The sequence below is a fragment of the Bos mutus genome, chromosome 16, assembly GCF_027580195.1.
Source record: "Bos mutus isolate GX-2022 chromosome 16, NWIPB_WYAK_1.1, whole genome shotgun sequence".
In the NCBI taxonomy this organism is placed as follows: domain Eukaryota; kingdom Metazoa; phylum Chordata; class Mammalia; order Artiodactyla; family Bovidae; genus Bos; species Bos mutus.
Genome location: NC_091632.1, coordinates 70,727,781 through 70,749,357, shown reverse-complemented (window position 1 = coordinate 70,749,357; position 21,577 = coordinate 70,727,781). Strand labels below are relative to the sequence as shown.

The following is a 21,577-nucleotide window of genomic DNA, read 5'->3' as shown; positions in this document are numbered from 1 at the left end:
TTTTTGTAACTGTCTTACTTTTGGAATGATCCAGTGGATGTTGGCAATTTGATCTCTGGTTCCTCTGCTTTTGCTAAAAGCAGCTTGAACAGCTGGAAGTTCACAGTTCTCATATTGCTGAAGCCTGACTTGGAGAATTTTGAGCATCCCTTTGCTAGCATGTGAGATGCGTGCAATTGTGTGGTAGTTTAACATTCTTTTGCATTGCCTTTCTTAGGGACTGGAATAAAAACTGACCTTTTCCAGTCTTGTGGCCACTGCTGAGTTTTCCAAATTTGCTGACATACTGAGTGCAGCCCTTTCACAGCATCATACTTTAGGATTTGAAATAGCTCAACTGGAATTCCATCATGTCCACTAGCTTTGTTTATAATGATGATTCCTAAGGCCCACTTGACTTCACATTCCAGGATATCTGGCTCTAGGTGAGTGATCACACCATCGTGATTATCTGGATTGTGAAGATCATTTTTGTACAGTTCTTCTGTGTATTCTTGCCACCTCTTCTTAATATCTTCTCCTTCTGTTAGGTCCATAACCATTTCTGTCCTTTATGAAGCCTATCTTTGATTGATTGTATTATATTATATTTTCCTCAGTTTTTCTTAGAATATTTGTTATTTTTCTTTCATTTATCCTAATACACAATAATTATATAATAGAATATCTATGCATAGGAAATTCAAAATAATGTTTATCAATTTTTAATTTTAGTGTATTGTAATCATTAAGAGTACATCATAAGAAACACTGGGCTGGATGAAGCACAAGTTGGAATCAAGATTTCCAGGAGAAATATCAATAATCTCAGATATGTAGATGGCAGAAAGTGAAGAAGAACTAAAGAGCCTCTTGATGAAAGTGAAAGAGGAGAGTGAAAAAGTTGGCTTAAAGCTCAACATTCAGAAAATGAAGATCATGGCATCCAGTCCCATCACTTCATGGGAAATAGATGGGGAAACAGTGGAAACAATGGCTGACTTTATTTTTCTGGGCTCCAAAATCACTGCAGATGGTGACTGCAGCCATGAAATTAAAAGATGCTTAGTCCTTGGAAGGAAAGTTATGACCAACCTAGACATTAAAAAGCAGAGACATTACTTTGCCAACAAAGGTCCGTCTAGTCAAGGCTATGGTTTTTCCAGTGGTCATGTATGGATGTGAGAGTTGGACTATAAAGAAAGCTGAGCGCCGAAGAATTGATGCTTTTGAACTGTGGTGTTGGAGAAGACTCTTGAGAGTCCCTTGGACTGCAAGGAGATCCAACCAGTCCATTCTGAAGGAGATCAGCCCTGGGTGTTCATTGGAAGGACTGATGTTGAAGCTGAAGCTCCAATACTTTGGCCACCTGATGCAAAGAGCTGACTCATTTGAAAAAACTCTGGTGGTGGGAAAGATTGAGGACAGGAGGAGAAGGGGTGATAGAGGATGAGATGGCTGGATGGCATCACCGACTCAATGGACATGGGTTTGTGTAGACTCGGGAGTTGGTGATGGACAGGGAGGCCTGGTGTCCTGCGGTTCATGGGGTCACAATGAGTCAGACACGACTGAGCGACTGAACTGAAGTGAACTGACCTGAATCAGTAAGTGTGTTAAAGAAAGTTATCTGGACATTTGATAAAGAACAGTAAGACAGATTTTATGCATGGGGCCTCCAGCAATTGAGTTGTATAGCAGGGGAGATTGTGCTTAATTATGAGCAGAGCCAGGAAAATGGTGCATTTAGTCTATGAGCAGAGTAGAAGGGTTGGTAGATAGAATAATACAGAGAAGGCAGAGTAATTCTTTTTAAAGACACCTAACGGGAATCTTTGGAGAAGGCAATGGCACCCCACTCCAGTACTCTTGCCTGGAAAATCCCATGGACGGAGGAGCCTGGTAGGCTCCAGTCCATGGGGTCGCTAAGAGTTGGGCACGACTGAGCGACTTCACTTTCACTTTTCACTTTCATACATTGGAGAAGGAAATGGCAACCCACTCCGGTGCTCTTGCCTGGAGAATCCCAGGGACAGGGGAGCCTAGTGAGCTGCTGTCTATGGGTCGCACATAGTCGGACATGACTGAAGCGACTTAGCAGAAGCAGCAGCAGCAGCAGCAGCAGCGGCAACAGGAATCTTGCTGAAGGCAGACCAGGGTTACCAAATGTCACCAGGGAGATGGTGATGGATGCGGAATTTGGTCAGCTATTAAAGATGATCAGATGTTCAGGCTAGGGGATTCTTGCTAAAGTGACTTGACAGAATTCTTCCTAAAGTTGGACTCACACATGCCTATAGAAAGAGTCTAGACAAAACAAGCTCATATGACTTTGTCTTGAGTCATCAAGGAGAAAAACTTTCTCAACTGATTTATTTTTTCAAACTTTTGAAATTTGCTAAGGATTTTTTAATGGAATATATGGCCAATATGTTCTATGTACTGTTGAGAAGAAATTTTCATTTCCTCTTTATTATTATAAGGTTTCATATTTCACTAGATGATCTATCTTATTAAGTAGGTTTTGTAGATCTCTATTGTTACATTTTTACCCCACGAATGTATCTAGGTCTAGGAAACATGTTCTGGAGTCTCGTAACATTGTCAGCGTATGGATATTTTAACCTGTATCTTCTGTGTTCTACTTTATGAAAAGTGTTTCAGTTAAAGCAGATTTGCAAGTTTTAGTCTTTAGCACTATTCAGTCTATTTCGTTTTCTGATGTAATAATTTTGACCTGAAGAGATGATTAATTTTTCTTTCTTTTTTATTTACTTTTATCAAGATATCTTTTTCATTTGGTTTTTAACTGTTTTTTGTTTGTTTGTTTGTTTTTTTCTGTTTTTAAGAAGAGACACTGTTTGCTGTCTTAGTCTGTTCAGGCTGCTATAGCAAAATACCAAAGACTGGGTAACTTGTAAACAGCAGAAACACCTTGCTCAAAGTTCTGGAAGCTAGAAGTCAGAGATCAGAGTGCCAAGATGGTTGAGTGAGGGCTGTCTTCCACTAACAGATTTTTCCTTGTATATTCTCATTGCAGGAGGGACAAAGAATCTCTTGGTAGACTCATTTACAAAGCATGACTTCCATTCCTGAGGGCTCTGCTCTCATAAGCCAGGCATGTCCCACAGACCCCACCTCCTAATACCATGATCTTAGAAGGACAGAATTTCAGCATATGAATTTTGTGAGACACAAACATTCAGATCATAGCGCTTACATGTGTCATGGAGCTGCCTTATGACTTCTTAGATCATAAGAAGATAATGGCACTGATCTTTCTGTCTCCATGTGCAAGATGTTTGCTTGGGTACATGTGTGAGTTGGTCTCAGATTCAGTGAAACAAAACTTCCAAACCAGTTCATCCTTCCATTCGAGGGTAAATGGTTGCTGCTTTTTTTTTTTTTTTTCCCTTATAGTATTTGACATAAATATTTCTTTTTGCTTTCAGATGTTCCCATCTGAAGTCTGGTTACCGTGCAAATGACTTAATGCTGTTGATAATTTGATCCACTCGTTTATATATTTGAAGGTCTTTTTTTTTTTCCTTCTGTAATTCTAATCTGCTTGATTTCCAGGATATGTGTGTGTGTGTGTGTGTGTGTGAGCGTGTGCACACGCACGCACATGCACACACTCAGTTGTGTTTCACTCTTTGTGACCCTCCTCTGGAATGTAGCCCACCAGGCTCCTCTGTCCATGGAATTTTCCAGGCAAGGATATAGGAGTGAGTTGTCATTTCCTTCTCCAGGGGGTCTTCCAGACCCAGGGATCAACCCACGTCTCTTGCATCTCCTGCTTTGGCATATGCTGAGTTCCAAATACAAACTGAGAATGCTACTTTCTGAAATAACATTGTTGACACATTATTTCTGATAGCAACTCACCTTATCTCTTGCAGAGAAGTAGAAACTGTCACTTAGAATTAGATGGTCACTAGACTGTGTCATTTTAAAACTGGCATTATTTTTAATTTTGAGAAGACAAACAAACTCTTCTTCTGCTACAAATCTTATTTGGTGTTTTAGGAAATTGGCTTGCCAATTTGTCAATGGGCATAATGCCACCTGAACAGATGGGTTTCTGAAAGAATGAGAACAAGCTTCAAGTCTGACAATTATATGCTAGATGATCCAAGAATCTGGAAGTCTGAGAATGGCAAGTTCTTAATGTTAGTCTTAAATGGCATTGATACTTTTTTATCAACATTCAAATGTTGAAAACTGCAGCTTAACTGTAATTCGCTTAACTTCAAATTTCACCTTAGAGGGTCCATTATCAAGAACCTAAAGCTCCCATGGATGTTAGTGATTTCTACAAAGCTATCAACACACAATAACATAATATTTAATGTCATGTATTTGTTGTTGTTTAGTCGCTCAGTTGTGTCCGATTTTTTGTGACCCCATGGATTGCAGCACACAAGAAACCTCTGAGCTTCAGTTCAGTTCAGTCATCTCCGACTCACTGTGACCCCATGAACTGCAGCACGCCAGGCCTCCCTGTCCATCACCAACTCCCAGAATTTACTCAAACTCATGTCCTTGGAGTCCATGATGCCATCCAACCATCTCATCCCCTTCTCCTCTGCCTTCAATCTTTCCCAGCATCAGGGTCTTTTCAAATGTGTCAGTTCTTCACATCAGGTGGCCAAGGTATTGGAATTTCACCTTCAGCATCAGTCAGTCCAATGAATATTCAGGACCAGTTTCCTTTAGGATGGACTGGTTGGATCTCCTTGCAGTCCAAGGGACTCTCAAGAGTCTTCTCCAACACCACAGTTAAAAAGCATTAATTCTTCGGTGCTCAGCTTTCTTTATAGTCCAACTCTCACATCCACACGACTACTGGAAAAAATACAGCTTTGACTAGACGGACCTTTGTTGGCAAAGTAATGTCTCTGCTTTTTAATGTCTAGGTTTGTCATAACTTTTCTTCTAAGAAGCAGATGTTTTTTAATTTCATGGCTGCAGTCACCATCTGCAGTGATTTTGAAGCCCAAAACAATTCAGTCTCTCACTATTGCCATTGTTTCCTCATTTATTTGCCATGAAGTGATGGGACTGGTTGCCATGATCTTAGTTTTCTGAATGTTGAGCTTTAAGCCAACTTTTTCACTCTCTTGCACTTTCATCAAGAGGCTCTTTAGTTCTTCGCTTTCTGCCATAAGGGTGGTTTCATCTGCATACCTGAGGTTATTTATATTTCTCCCAGCAATCTTGATTCCAGCTTGTGCTTCAACCAGCCCAGCATTTCTCATGATAACCTCTGAGCTTAATACACATATTTATATAATTGTATAGTCATATATATGTTTTCTCTGCATTTTAAAGATACAATTGAAAGCAGGTAATGTTTTGAAGTGGTCTTCCAAGGTGGCTCAGTGGTAAGGAATCTGCTTGCCAATCAGGAAATGTGGGTTTGATCCTTGGGTCTGAAAGATCCCCTGGGGAAGGAAATGGCCACCTTTCCAGGATTCTTGCCTGAGAAATCAAGAGTTGGACATTACTTAGCAACCAAACAACAATATTTTTTAATATACTTGATCAAGTTTCCATTTGCCATAACGATCTATAGTAACTATTGTTTATTTTACATATTTTCTTATCTTAATTTGCTTAATTTTGGGGCTACATTAGTGTTAGATAAGCTAAACCATACGAAAAAGTCAATAAAATCTAGAGAAAAAATTCTCTAAAAGCTTGCTATTCAGTGCTTACTAAATATGTATTCACAACCATGATCATCCCGGGTACTTTTCTAGGTATGTGTGAAATATTTGTGAACAAAAATATAAATAAAACTCCCTGCCCATTTGTTATCTGTCACTCTTTTGTTTCATAATGGTTATAATCTAGGCTTCCTCAGTTGCAGGTAATTTAAACGCTGATTTTAAGTGGAAAATGGAATAATGTAAAATATTATTCATGCAGGAGAGGAGTCACTCACAATTTTTGTGGACAAGCGGAAGCTGAGCAAACGATCTGAAGGAAGTGACCCCAGCGCCAATAGCTCCTCGGTTACTCTGGAGACTCTACACCAACTGGCTGCTTCCTATTTCATTGACAGGGACAGCACCCTTCGGAGACTTCACCACATTCAAATCGCATCCACTGCTATAAAGGTATTAATATGTTTATCTTATGATTATATCATACCATGAGGCTTCACTGGTGGTTTAGTGGTAAAGAATCTGCCTGCAGTGCTGGAGACTGGGTTTCAATCCCTGGGTCGGGAATATCCTCTGGAGAAGGGAATGGCAGCCAGCTCCAGTATTCTTGCCTTGAGAATTCCATGGACAGGGGAGCCTGGCATTCTACAGACCATGGGGTTGCAAAAATTGGATATGACTTAGAGACTAAACCATCATATCATACCACTGTGTTTTCCGTCTCTAAGATCCGTTTCTATGTATGTTCATGGCTCACTGATTTAAACCATGGTGTCTTGAAGAATAATGTATTATTTCCTTTTGTTTTGAGTTTTGCAATACATTTAAGGTGAAATTATGTATATATGTTTTCATGTAATTTTGTTAACTGGATAATTGGATTAAGGTTTTTCAAGTCAGAGCATTAATTGAAATGCACATGAATTGAGTTTATCCTTGGCTACTTAGACTCACACACAAAGCATACATGGATGAAACTTTGTTTTAATAATACTGATTTCTTTTGTAAAACTTCATAATTTGATTTGTGTGCATTTAAAAACATTATCCTGAGAAGTGGATGATTGGGCTCAAAATGAGTCAGTGACACAAAAATCATTAAGAAGTCTGATTCGAGGAGTATTTCCCCCTTTGTTTTTTAAGACACAGTTAAGGAGTACAAGTAGTTGTTTTTAAGTTTCTAGAAGTCAATATACACCATAATCTGGAACTAGTGGACAAATCCATGTGTTTGCTAAAATCTTTAGCCTTTGACTCAACTAAAGTTGACTTTATGAACGCTGAGAGAATGGGAAAACAGGATACCTTTAATTTTCAGAAGAAAGAGAAAGACAGAGAGAGAGAGAAGCAGTAGTTTCCAGAACAATAGATGTTTTGACATATTTCTCTGGAAGTTTGGATAAGCATGTTGTTGTGTTTGGGTTTGGCCAGGGGCCATTGTAAAATTAACAGACCATAGAGTTGGCACAATATCATGGTGTGATTCTGGACAAAGTAGTAAGAACAAAATAAAACATAAAGAGCATTTCTTAGTGTTTTAAAATGTAACATGTCATAATTAATGTAAAAATCAGTCATTAAATATATCATTGTATTGCTTTGTGAGATTAAAATTAGTATTTATATTTTTTCAGTTACTTGAAAAATTAGTACATTGATATGTTGAGAATGCTAGACAAATTAGCCTAAGGTACATCTTTTGTCTAAGATTCTCCTAGAGAGAATAAAAGGTTACATGAAAATATCTTTAGCTTAAGAGTTGCACAAATAATAACTGCCGATTTCCAATACTGTTTGTAAATGAGGTTAAGAAAAAGACTTCTGTAGAGATAAATTGTACAATTATAGTCTACCTCTGACCATAGAATTTAGGTTATATTGAGTAATCAAGTATATAAATAATATTTATGCCATATAGATACCAATGTGGCCAGCATGAATGCAGATGTTGATTAATTTTAAAATATTGTAAGGTAGAGTAGTGTTGTAGGTATTTAGCTTAAGGTTACTGAGAGGAAATAGGCTTTTTCAGAAATCAATTTCAGTGATATAAACAGTGACTTAAAGTATATTTTCTAATAGAAGACATCATTGTTGTAAGTGTGTTTATTATATGGCTATTGATTTTTCACTCAGCACACCAAGTAGAATTATACAATAAAGTTTTTGTATCCATAGTAAGTATTCACTCACAGTTCATATCAAAACTTAATGGATATTTGTACATACTCTTTTGTCCCAGAATAGAAATCTGTATCATAAAAGGCACATGTTTTAATGGCTAGGCTATTGTATGCAGGCAGTGTTCTTAGACACTGATGCTACAGCTGATGTTGATAAGGCTTCATGGATGGTAGAAATGAGCCAGCCTCAAAGTAGAAGTGACTTTTATCAATGAGTAAGCTCACAGGAGCTCTAGGGAACACAGAGGAGTAGCCTGGAGTGTGGGAGAGTGAACAGTTTTGCCTTGAAAGGACTCCAGAAAATACTCTTTATCCAGTAGTCTTGGAAGGGAGTTCTAATGCACACAATGGAAATAGTTTCTAGAGTAATTATATTTATTTATTTTTGGCTGTTCTGTGTCTTGGTTGCCGTCTGGACTTTTTTCTAGTTGCATTGAGCAGGGGCTACTCCCTAGTTGTGGTTTGAGGGCTTCTGACTGTGGCTTCTCATTGCAGACCATGGGCTCTAGGGAACGAGTGCAGGCTTCAGTGGCTTCAGCTCCCAGGCTTTAGAGCACAGGCTTAGTAGTTGTGGCGCCTGGGCTTAGTTGCTCTGTAGTGTGTGGTATCTCACAGACCAGGGATCAAACCCATGTCTCCTGCACTGGCAGGCAGATTCTGTATCACAGTAACTAAGGAAGTCTCCATAATGGAAATATTTTAAAGTGTGTGTAGCAGGGCTGGAAACAGGAAAAATAAGTGGAACTTTAGATCAGGGAGAGGAAACAGAGAACAATATAGGAATGATATAGAGATGGATGGATTGTAAAGAAAAGTTCACATATCTTATCTGTAACTAAGAAAAAAAGGGAATGAGGTATGTGTACTGGGAGCAACAAGGTTCAGAAAATAATCTGAAAGTACCCAAGGCCTGCAAGGGTGAGGTAGTAGGAGCTGAGAAAGAGGGGAGGGCCATCAGACTTTTCAGGATTAAATTCAAACATGGATGGAGTTCCCACCTGAGGCAGTAAAGTAGCTAGTGATTATCTGACCCATGGTCAGCTGCAGTCTGGGCTACTGTGAAAGCTCTGGGAAAGATTCTTGAGCAGCTCTACAGGGTCCTTGAATTTCATGCACACTTTTATTATGCTGTGTAATTTTCTGGAGAGAGTATCTTTTATTTTTCCTTAGTTATCAAATGTATAGATAAAAGATAAAAGATGTCCCTCCTCAAGTATAAGATTGTAATTGCTTAGATGTAATTGGACAGGGTGAAAGGGACTGAATGGCTACGGTAGTGGGTGTGTAAGCAAAATCCAAGGGTATTCAACTTCTGAAATCCTTTTACCTGAATAAACAACTGACTGCAAAGTGCTTTTGTAGTATATTTAAAATCAAAAGCTGAAAAATTCTACCAACTCTCTAAAGGTTCAATGTGTTGCTTTTATATTTTAAAGATTCACACTAGGGATACCAAGATCTACAATTTCTTTGATTAGATAAAAAACCTTGGATTTTAAGTGTCATGTAGTGGGCATGTAATTTCTTGAACAAATGTTGTATGAAGATGTGTCATGATTCATAGAATCTAGGAGACAGAGTATTGTTAAAAAATAAAGTCAAATAAGTTCATTATCAGATAACAGCAAAAATATTGTTAAATCTGCATTATCGTGCCTACTTTTATCATGCTAAATCTTTAAAAAACACAGGAGTTGAATGAATAGCATTGACTATGAACCAGTTTCTAGAAAAGGAAATTGAACAAATGGTTGCTTTTATCTCTTATAATCATGAATGTAAATGTAGACTGAAGTTCATTAACACATCTATAAACAAAAAAGGAATGGCTCAAATGCCTATATAGCTTAATTAACTGCTATATTATTCCAATAATGGCATTTATGTCAAATATTATTTCTCAATATAATTATTAGTGCAAAAAATATCAAGTATAATGTCTAGGATTCTCCATTATTTTCAGAACATTCAATTAAATTGACTCAAGTTACCTAAAAAAATCACACTAACATATTCTTTAGGTTTATTTTGAAATAGTTGAATGAACTTTAATATGATTGTCAAAGATGAGAAAAATAAAAATATATATATTGTGGGAAATTTAATCAATTGCCTGATATGCTATATGCATTTTCCAAAATTTCCTTTATACTCTGTTTTAAATTAAAATTTTGAATCTGTTAAAACTCTAAAAGTTATCATTATTTTTCTAAAAGAAAAGATACAATGATTACAATACAATACAAAAAGATACAATACAATAATATATTCCTAGCATTTTCCTAACAGAAAATTTACTGGAAATATATTTAAAATTATGGTGTTTAGAATTTTTTTGAACAAATTTAGTGAAAGGCACAAACAATATGATAAAATCAACTTACAGGTCAATATTCCAGCTAAAAAATCCATCTTCAAATGATGTTTTGGTGCTGCATAGTTTACTAAGGGTGGTCAAGGTGATACTGAGAAGAAGTTCCATGACTTTAGAGCTTCATTTATATTTCTGAAATTATAAAGATACATTATTATAAACTTCAAGAACTATTCATAAAGTTAGGATATATATTAGAACATTAGAATATACAATGGAGCAAAGACAGTCTCTTTGACAAGTGGTAATGGCCTTAGAAAGCATCACTACAAACAAAGCTAGTGGAGGTGATGGAATTCCAGTTGAGCTATTCCAAATCCTGAAAGATGATGCCGTGAAAGTGCTGCACTCAACATGCCAGCAAATTTGGAAAACTCAGCAGTGGCCACAGGACTGGAAAAGGTCAGTTTTCATTCCAATCCCAAAGAAAGGCAATGCCAAAGAATGCTCAAACTACCGCACAATTGCACTCATCTCACATGCTAGTGAAGTAATGCTCAAAATTCTCCAAGCCAGGCTTCAGCAATATGTGAACCGTGAACTTCCTGATGTTCAAGCTGGTTTTAGAAAAGGCAGAGGAACCAGAGATCAAATTGCCAACATCCGCTGGATCATCGAAAAAGCAAGAGAGTTCCAGAAAAGCATCTATTTCAGCTTTATTGACTATGCCAAAGCCTTTGACTGTGTGGATCACAATAAACTGTGGAAAATTCTGAAAGAGATGGGAATACCAGACCACCTGATCTGCCTCTTGAGAAATTTGTATGCAGATCAGGAAGCAACAGTTAGAACTGGACATGAAACAACAGACTGGTTCCAAACAGGAAAAGGAGTTCGTCAAGGCTGTATATTGTCACCCTGTTTATTTAACTTATATGCAGAGTACATCATGAGAAACACTGGGCTGGAAGGAACACAAGCTGGAATCAAGATTGCCGGGAGAAATATCAATTACCTCAGATATGCAGATGACACCACCCTTATGGAAGAAAGTGAAGAGGCACTAAAAAGCCTCTTGATGAAAGTGAAAGAGGAGAGTGAAAAAGTTGGCTTAAAGCTCAACATTCAGAAAATGAAGATCATGGCATCCTGTGCCATCACTTCATGGGAAATAGATGGGGAAACAGTGGAAACAGTGTCAGACTTTATTTTTCTGGGCTCCAAAATCACTACAGATGGTGACTGCAGCCATGAAATTAAAAGACACTTACTCCTTGGAAGGAAAGTTATGACCAACCTAGAGAGCATATTCAAAAGCAGAGACATTACTTTGCCAACAAAGGTCCGTTTAGTCAAGGCTGTGGTTTTTCCTGTGGTCATGTATGGATGTGAGAATTGGACTGTGAAGAAGGCTGAGTGCCGAAGAATTGATGCTTTTGAACTGTGGTGTTGGAGAAGACTCTTGAGAGTCCCTTGAACTGCAAGGAGATCCGACCAGTCCATTCTGAAGGAGATCAGCCCTTGGATTTCTTGGGAAGGAATGATGCTAATGCTGAAACTCCAGTACTTCGGCCACCTCATGGGAAGAGTTGACTCATTGGAAAAGACTCTGATGCTGGAAGGGATTGGGGGCAGGAGGAGAAGGGGACGACAGAGGATGAGATGTCTGGATGGCATCACTGACTCGACGGACGTGAGTCTGAGTGAACTCCGGGAGTTGGTGATGGACAGGGAGGCCTGGTGTGCTGCGATTCGTGGGGTCGCAAAGAGTCGGACACGACTGAGCGACTGATCTTATCTGATCTGATCTCATGGGAAAGTTGGACCACAACACATGTATCAGTAAACTAAAGTAAACTCTGGGAGTTGGTGATAGACAGGGAGGCCTGGCGTGCTGCAGTCCGTGGGGTTGAAAAGAGTTGAACATGACTGAGCAACTGAACTGAACTGACTAAAATAAACTCAAAATGGCTTAAAGACTTAAATATAAGACAGGACATCATAAAACTCCTGGAAGAGAACATAGGCAACAAATTCTCTGACATAAATCATATCAGTGTTTTCTTATCATATCATAAATCATATCAATGCCTTTCTCCTAAGGCAATAGGAAAAAAACAACAACAGCAACAAAAATTGGACCTAATCAATTTCATAAGCTTTTATACAGCAAAGAAAACCATAAACAAAAGGAAAATACAACCAATGCACTGGAGAAAATATCTGCAAATTATGTGGCCGGTGAGGGCTTAATTTCCAAAATACCCAAGCAGGTCATACAACTCAACAATGCAAAACAACCCAATCAAAATACGGGCAGCAGACCTAAACAGACTTATTTTCTCCAAAGAAGACATACAGATGATCAACAAGCATGTAATAAGATACTCAGCATTGCTAATTATCAAGAAATGTAAATAAAACCTACTATGAATATTACCTCACCTGAATCAGAATGGCCATCACCAAATAGTAAAGGCTGGAGTTCAGTTCAGTCACTCAGTCGTGCCCGACTCTGTGATTCCACTATAAGTGTTCTTTATAATTCAGATGCTAATCATGCTAAGTTGTCGTTCGTTGTTCAGTTGCTCAGTCATGTCCAGCTCTTTGCAACCCCATGGACTGCAGCATGTGAGGCTTCACTGTCCATCATCAGCTCCCAAAGCTTGCTTAAGCTCATGTCCATCGAGTTGGTGATGCCATCCAACCATCTCATCCTCTGTCGTCCCCTTCTCCTGCCTTCAATCTTTCCCAGCATCAGGGTCTTTTCTATTAGGCCAGCTCTTTCTATCAGGTAGCCAAAGTATTGGACTTTCAGCTTCAGTATCAGTCCTTCCAATGAATATTCATGGTTATCTCCTTTAAGATTGACTGGTTGAATCTCCTTGCAGTCCAAGGGACTCTCAAGAGTCTTCTCCAACACCACAGTTCAAAAGCATCAATTCTTTGGCGCTCAGCCTTCTTCATAGTCCAACTCTCACATCCATACATGACCACAGGAAAAACCATACCTTTGACTAGATGAACCTTCGTCAGCAAAGTAATGTCTCCTCTTTTTAATATGCTGTCTAGGTTGGAGAGGGTGTGGAGAAAAGGGAACCCTCTTACAATGTTAGTAAAAATATAAATTGGTATCACCCCTATGGTAACAATATAGAAGTTCCTTGAAACGCTAAAAATCGAGTTACCATATGATCCAGCAATCCTATTTCTGGGCATATATCTGGAGAAACTCTAATTTGAAAAGATACAAGTACCCCAATAGTTCAGTTCAGGCTATTTACAATAGCCAAGACATGTTCAGTTCAGCTAAGTTCAGTCACTCAGTCCTGTCCCACTCTTTGTGACCCCACGGACTGCAGCATGCCAGGCTTCCCTGTCCTTCACTGTCTCCCGGAGTTTGCTCAAAAACTCAGATCCATTGAGTCGGTGATGCCATCCAACCATCTCATCCTCTGCCATCCCCTTATCCTCCTGCCTTCAATTTTTCCCAGCATCAGGGTCTTTCCTAAGGAGTTAGTTCTTCACATCAGGTGGCCAAAGTATTGGAGCTTCAGCTTTAGCATCAGTCCTTCAAATGAGTATTCAGGGTTAATTTCTTTTAGAATTGACTGGTTTGATCTCCTTGCTATCCACGGGACTCTCAAGAGTCTTCTACAGCACCACAGTTCAAAGGCATCAATTCTTTGGGACTCAGCCTTTTTCATTGTCCAGGTTTCACATCCATACTTGACTACTGGAAAAACCATAGCTTTGACTATATGGACCTTTGTTGGCAAAGTCATGTCTTTGCATTGTAATATGCTATCTAGATTGACCATAGCTTTCTTCCAAGGAGCAAGCGTCTTTTGATTTCATGGCTGCAGTCACCATCTGCAGTAATTTTGGAGTCCAGGAAAATAAAGTCTCTCACTGTTTCCACTGTTTCCCCATCTATTTGCCATGAAGTTATGGGACTGGATGCTGTGATCTTAGTTTTTTGAATGTTGAATTTTAAGCCAACTTTTTAACTCTCCTTTTTCACTTTCATCAAGAGGCTCTTTAGTTCCTCCTCATACTCCTATGTTGTACTGTTGTGCTATGATTAAATTCTTGGAATCAAAAATTTCCATAATAATAAAGAATCATATTTTTTCATATTCACAATTTTCATATGCTTGATAACAACTTTGTAATTTGCATTATGGATATTTATTTCCCCTGTGCCATGTCTTCATGGCTTTTGATAAATAATTTTTGGAGGGCAAAAGCAGAAACTATTTTTACTTGTTTTTGTCTATAATAAAAATAATGTCTTATATATGTTTTGTTGTTCAGTTGCTAAGTCATGTCCAACTCTTTGTGACTCCATGGACTGTAGCACACCACACTCCCCAATCCTTCACTATCTCCTGCAGATTGCTTAATCTCTTTTTCATTGAGTTGATAATGCTGTCTGTCTCAACTTCTGCCACCCCCTTCTCCTTTTGCCTTCAATCTTTTTCAGCATTGGGGTCTTTTTCAATGAGTCAGCTCTTTGCATCAGGTGGCCAAAGCATTGATGCTTCGGATTCAGCATCAGTCCTCCTTATAAATAGTGGCATGTTGTCTGACTCTTTGTGACCCCATTGACTGCAGAACGCCAGGCCACCTTGTCCTTTACAGACACCCGTATCCTGGAGTTCACCCAAGTTCATGTCCATTGAATTGGTGATGCTATCTAACAATCTCATCCTCTGCCACCCTCTTCTCCATTTGCCTGCAATCCTTCCCAGCATTAGAGTCTTTTCCAGTGGGTTGTCTGTTTGCATATTGGAGCTTCAGTTTCAGCATCAGTCCTTCCAATGAGTATTCAGGATTGATTTGCATTTGGTCCTATCATAGCAAATAGATGGGGAAACAGTGAAAACAGTGAGAAACTTTATTTCCTTGGGCTCCAAAAACACTGTGGATGGTGACTGCAGCCATGAAATTAAAAGACATTTACTCGTTAGAAGAAAAGCTATGACAAACCTAGACAGAGTATTAAAAAGCAGAGACATTACTTTGCCTACAAAGGTCCATATAGTCAAAGCTATGGTTTTTCCAGTAGTCAAGTATGGATGTGAAACCTGGACAGATAAAAAGGCTGAGTGCCCCAAAATTGATGCTTTTGAACTGTGGTGCTGTAGAAGACTCTTGAGAGTATCCTTGGGCAGCAAGGAGATCACACCAGTCAATCCTAGAAGAAATTAACCCTGAATATTCATTGAAGGACTGATGCTAAAGTTGAAGCTCCAATACTTTGGCCACCTGATGTGAGGAACTAACTCCTGAGAAAAGACCCTGATGTTGGGAAAGATTGAAGGCAGGAGAAGACAGGGATGATAGAAAATGGGATGGTTGGATTGCATCACCAAATCAGTGGACATGGGTTTGAGCAAACTCTGGCAGATAGTGAAGGACAGGGAAGCCTGGTATGCTGCAGTCCATGAGGTCGCAAGAGTTGGACACGACTGAGTGACTGAACAACTCACATCTGTACATGACTACTAGAAAGACTGTAGCTTTGACGATAAGGACTTTTGTTAGCAAAGTTATGTCTTTCCTTTTTAATATGCTATCTAGGTTTGTCTGGGCTTCCCTGATAGCTCAGCTGGTAAAGAATCCTCCTGCAATGCAAGAGACCTCGGTTCCATTCCTGGATTGGGAAAATCCCCTGGAGGAGGGCATGGCAACCCACTGCAGTATTCTTGCCTGGAGAATCCCCATGGACAGAGGAGCCTGGTGGGCTACAGTCCATGGGGTCACAAAGAGTTGGACACAACTGAGCAACAAAGCACAGCACAGCACAGCACAGCACAGCACTAGGTTTGTCATAGCCTTCCTTCTAAAAAGCAAGAATCTTCTACTTTCACGGCTGCAGTCATCATGCATAGTGATTTTGTGTTCCCATAAGCCAGAGGGAAATGCTAATAATTCATGGAGTACTGCATGAAATGCTTAGAAATGCCATGCCTCACTGGTGGGGCATACCAAAGGGTACTGCTGCTGCTGCTAAGTTGCTTCAGTCATGTCTGACTCTGTGTGACCCCGTAGATGGCAGCCCACAAGCCTCCCCCATACCTGGGATTCTCCAGGCAAGAACAATGAAGTGGGTCGCCATTTCCTTCTCCAACGCATAAAAGTGAAAAGGGAAAATGAAGTCACTCAGTCGTGTCTGACTCTTCGTGACCCCATGGACTGCAGCCTACCAGGCTCCTCCGTCCATGAGATTTTCCAGGCAAGAGTACTGGAGTGGGGTGCCATTGCCTTCTCCAGGGTATCTTCTTGACCCAGAGATCGAACCTGGGTCTTCCATACTATAGCCAAATGCTTTACCATCTGAGCCACCAGGAAAGAAACAAGTCATAGGTCCTATCTAAATTTAGTGGAAGAGGATTACAGAAGATTGTGCATACCATAAGGAAAGGGTTAGGAGTGGACATTAGAATCTATTGCTACAGACTAAATGAAAAATATTTGAAGGGTTAATGACCAATTTCCAAATTAATTGGGATATTTAAAACCCACAGATCCTAGCAACTCAAAAGATGCCAAACATAAGAAAGATCAAGAAAATTGCACCTAGCTAGGCATTTCATTTGGGCTCCAAAATCACTGTAGGTGGTGACTGCAGCTGTGAAACTAAAAGATGCTTACTCCTTGGAAGGAAAGTTGTGACCAACCTAGACAGCATATTAAAAAGCAGAGACATAACTCTGCCAACAAAGGTCCATCTAGTCAATACTTCACTTCCTTCAGTCTATTTGGAGGCATTATACTCCTGGAAGAAATAAAATACATCTACTTTCAAGGCTGGAAAAAAAAAAAAAAAAAAAAGGCTACAGTTTTGCCAGTAGTCATGTATGGATGTGTGAGTTGGACTATAAAGAAAGCTGAGCACTGAAGAATTGATGCTTTTAAACTGTGGTGTTGGAGAAGACTCTTGAGAGTCCCTTGGACTTCAAGAAGATCCAACCAGTCCATCCTAAAAGAGATCAGTCCTGAGTGTTCATTAGAAGGACTGATGTTGAAGCTGAAATTCCAATACTTTGGCCACCTGATGTGAAGAGCTGACCCATTTGAAAAGATCCTGACACTGGGAAAGATTGAAGGCAGGAGGATAGGTGGATGACAGAGGATGAGATGGTTGGATGGCATCATCAACTCAGTGGACATGAGTTTGGATAAACACTGGGAGTTGGTGGTGATGGACAGGGAGGCCTGGCGTGCTGCGGTCCATGGGGTTGCAAAAAGTCGAACACAACTGAGCGACTGAACGGAACTGAACTGAGGTATTTCATAATCAGCTTCCCTGGTGGCTCAGATGGTAAGGAATCTGCCTGCAATGCGGGAGACCTGAGTTTGATCCCTGGCTTGGGAAGATCCCCTGGAGAAAGGAACGCTACCCATTCTAGTATTCTGGCCTGAATAATTCCATGGACAGAAGAGGCTGACAGGCTGCAGTTCATGAGGTCACAAAGAGTTGGACATAACTAAGTGACTTTGATGAAGGTGAAAGTGGAGAGTGAAAAAGTTGGCTTAAAGCTCAACATTCAGAAAATGAAGATCATGGCATCCGGTCCCATTACTTCATGGGAAACAGATGGGGAAACAGTGGAAACAGTGTCAGACTTTATTTTTCTGGGCTCTAAAATCACTACAGATGGTGACTGCAGCCATGAAATTAAAAGATGCTTACTCCTTGGAAGGAAAGTTATGACCAACCTAGATAGCATATTCAAAAGCAGAGACATTACTTTGCCAACAAAGGTTCGTCTAGTCAAGGCTATGGTTTTTCCTGTGTTCATGTATGGATGTGAGAGTTGGACTGTGAAGAAGGCTGAGTGCCGAAGAATTGATGCTTTTGAACTGTGGTGTTGGAGAAGAGTCTTGAGAGTCCCTTGGACTGCAAGGAGATCCAACAAGTCCATTCTGAAGGAGATCAGCCCTGGGCTTTCTTGGGAAGGAATGATGCTAAAGCTTAAACTCCAGTACTTTGGCCACCTCATGTGAAGAGTTGACTCATTGGAAAAGACTCTGATACTGGGAGGGATTGGGGGCAGGAGGAGAAGGGGACGACAGAGGATGAGATGGCTGGATGGCATCACTGACTCAATGGACATGAGTCTGAGTGAACTCCGGGAGTTGGTGATGGACAGGGAGGCCTGGCGTGTTGCGATTCATGAGGTCGCAAAGAGTTGGACACGACTGAGTGACTGATCTGATCTGATCTGATCTGAGTGAATTTCACTTTCACTTTTCATTTCATAATCAAATCGCTCAAATTTGTGACCCCATGGACTGTAGCCCACCAGGCTCCTCTGTCAGGCAAGAATACTGAAGTGGATTGCCATTTCCTACTCCAGGGGATCTTCCTGATTCAGGGATGGAACCTGGATCTCCTGCATTGCTGGCAGATTCTTTACCATCTGAGCTGTAGGAAAGTCCATAAATTGCTCAAAACCACTATTAAAAAGAATATCTTACTTTCCGTTAGTTATTGGAGGACTCCCAACCAGAATAAATGGACATTTTGCTGAGATATAAGGTTGACCAAGAGTGTAAATGCTTAGATATAAATTCATGTGGTACAGGGAGTCAGGGGAAAGAAAGAACACATTAGGTGCAGAAGAATACAGCTGAGGGTGATAGCAGATTCCTTGAAACAATGAAAGTAAGAAAATAGTGGAGATGAGAACTTTAAAATACTAAAAAATTCTGTCAATATAAAGCTTATTTTCTAATAAAAATGTTTCAGTAATGGAAAATATATTTGCAAATGTATAAAATCTGCAAGATTCTCAGTGGCAAACCTGAATGAGTGAAATGAGTAAGAAAATTTTCAGGCAAGAAGGTAGCTAATGTCAGTCATTAAATACATACATGTGTACTTACATAAATGAATGAAGAAAAGTGAAAAGAGAAAATGGTGCCAACACTGGTAATTATCTTTTATTATTGTTGTTGTTTTGTCTCTTTAAAAGAGAAGCATTTCTTTAAACAATACCACAATCAATGTATTATGAGGTTTATAGCATATATATAAATAAGTAATAGGCCCACAATAGCATAAAGATTAGATGAAGTGTACTGGATGTAGTTGACCCTTGAACAACATGGGTTTGAACTACAAGTTTCTACTTACAAGGAGATCTTTTTTCAATAGTAAATATTGCAGTACTACATGACCCATAGTTAGTCAAATCCATGGGTACAGAATTAATGTTATAGAGGAACCATAGAGACAGACGGCCAATTGTGAGTTATAGTCATTTTCTACCGTATGGAGGTTGGTACCCCTAACCTCCTCTTGTTCAAGGGTCAAGTGTATAAAATTTAAAGTTCTTATATTGTCAGTGAAATTCTATAATATAATTTAAAGGTATTTTGATAAGTGTGTATACTATGAACCTTAAAACAAGCACTAAAATAACAAAACATTATAGTTAACAGGACAGAAAGGTAATAAAATAGAATTATTTTAAAACTAACTCAAAGGAAGTTAAAAATAAGAAAAAGGGAAGAAAGAACAGAATGGGAAATAGAGAATAAATATTAAGTAAATAGACTTAAACCTAATAATATCAACATTCTATTAAAATGCACATCAGTGTCACATTGACTTTTTTAAGAAAGTAAAATTTGACTATACATTGTCTACAGGAGAATCATTTGAAATTTGAAAGTAAGTTAAAAGTAAAAGGATGAGAGTAGATATGTGATTTTAACACTGGAGTGACTATCTTAATATGAGAGAAGTATATTCCAGAGAAGAATCTTACCACTAAGAATCTTCAGTAAGAAGAATCTTACTGAAGTTGTTCAGTCGCTCAGTCGTGTCCAACTCTTTGTGACCATAGACTACAGTACACCAGGCTTCCCTGTTCTTCAGCATCTCCCAGAGTTTGCTCAATCTCATGTCCATTGAGTCAATTATGCCATCCAACCATCTTGTCCTCTGTTTTCCCCTTCTCCTGCCTTCACTCTTTCCCAGCATCTGGGTCTTTTCCAAAAAGTCAGCTCTTCGCATCAGGTGGCCAAAGTATTGGAGCTTCAGCTTCAGCATCAGTCCTTCCAATGAATACTTAGGGTTAATTTCTTTTAGGATTGACTGATTTGATCTCGTTGCAGTCTAAGGGACTCTCAAGAGTCTTCTCCAATACCACAGTTTGAAAGCATCAGTTCTTCAGGGCTCAGGCTTCTTTATGGTCCAACTCTCACATCTGTACATGACTACTGGAAAAATCATAGGGAAAGGCTACCCACTCCAGTATTTTGGCCTGGAGAATTCCACAGACTATACTCTTGGGCTTCCCTGGTGGCTCAGATGGTAAAGTGTCTGCCTGCAATGTGGGAGACCCAGGTTTCATCCCTGGGTCAGGAAGATCCCCTGGCAAAGGAAATGGCAACCCAACCCAATGGAAAATCCCATGGACAGAGAAGCCTGGTAGACTACAGTCCATGGTGTTGCAGAGTCTGACATGACTGAGCGACTTTCACTTTCAAGTTCAAGGCATACAATGGGAAAAAGAGCTAGGAAAGATGCCCATTGAAGCCTTTCAGGCTTTCACCAAGTACCAGGCACTGATCTTCCAAGTGTGGATGGAGAAGCCTGCAAAGAGGAAGGTGAACTCCCAGTGTACAGAAAGTTAGGACAAGACTGTAAAGCAAAGAATTCTGCAGGATCCCAAGAGATCAACAGCCAAGCCTTCAAGCTGGAAGAGATTCCTCTTGATTCAGAAGTTGGCAGCTGGGTTGTGAAGAGTATGTTCATTTCCTGAGTCTCACTCTTGGCCAGATCCTAAGTCCTTCTGAAAAGAAAGTGCTGATGCTGTCTTCCAACTGTTTTAAGCCAAAAGTCACTAAATCAAGTCAAATTTTGAAGAAAGCTCTGGTCAACCTCAATTCCAGATTAGACTATTCAGTCACACTTAATAGAAATGTAATACGGGAAGAAGTATGCTTATTTTCAGAGGAAGTATTATTTACATAGAGTCTTCATTTTGCTGTTTGTTTTTCTTTTTTTTATACATGATGTTTGACAATAGCAATAATATATGAAAAAACAAGAGAATGTGGATTCAAAGGGCGTGACAGACAGTAGTCAAGGAAAGCAGACTAAGAAATGAATAATTATTCTATTGTCAAACGTTTCCCATTGTATGCCTTGAACTTGGTGAAAGCCAAAAATGCATCAGAGGGTTTCTCCCAAAGCCTTGTACTTGAGGAAAGCACAATTGCTTCTCTCAGCTATGCTGTTTTGCAGCTAACTTCTCATGTGCTAAATTCATGTGGTCAGTGAGGGCTAATGGCAGTAATTGCCTGGGAGGGTGTATACTCATTTTGGAACTTCCTGGTATTTTAATTCATCATACTGGCACTGACAAAGATACTAAACATTCAATTCTAGTTTCCCTTTATTTTAT

At 39.4% G+C, this 21,577-nt stretch overlaps 1 protein-coding gene across 2 annotated transcripts in view; it reads left to right on the top strand.

Annotated features, from left to right (window-relative positions):
• The window catches only part of BRINP3 (BMP/retinoic acid inducible neural specific 3), a 485,075-nt gene that overhangs the window by 253,192 nt on the left and 210,306 nt on the right, over positions 1 to 21,577 (top strand). For both annotated transcript variants that reach the window (XM_070384505.1, XM_070384504.1), the window contains exon 4: positions 5,914 to 6,104. In XM_070384505.1, coding sequence (XP_070240606.1) covers positions 5,914 to 6,104 — 191 coding nt within the window. The remainder of the gene's footprint in view (positions 1 to 5,913; positions 6,105 to 21,577) is intronic.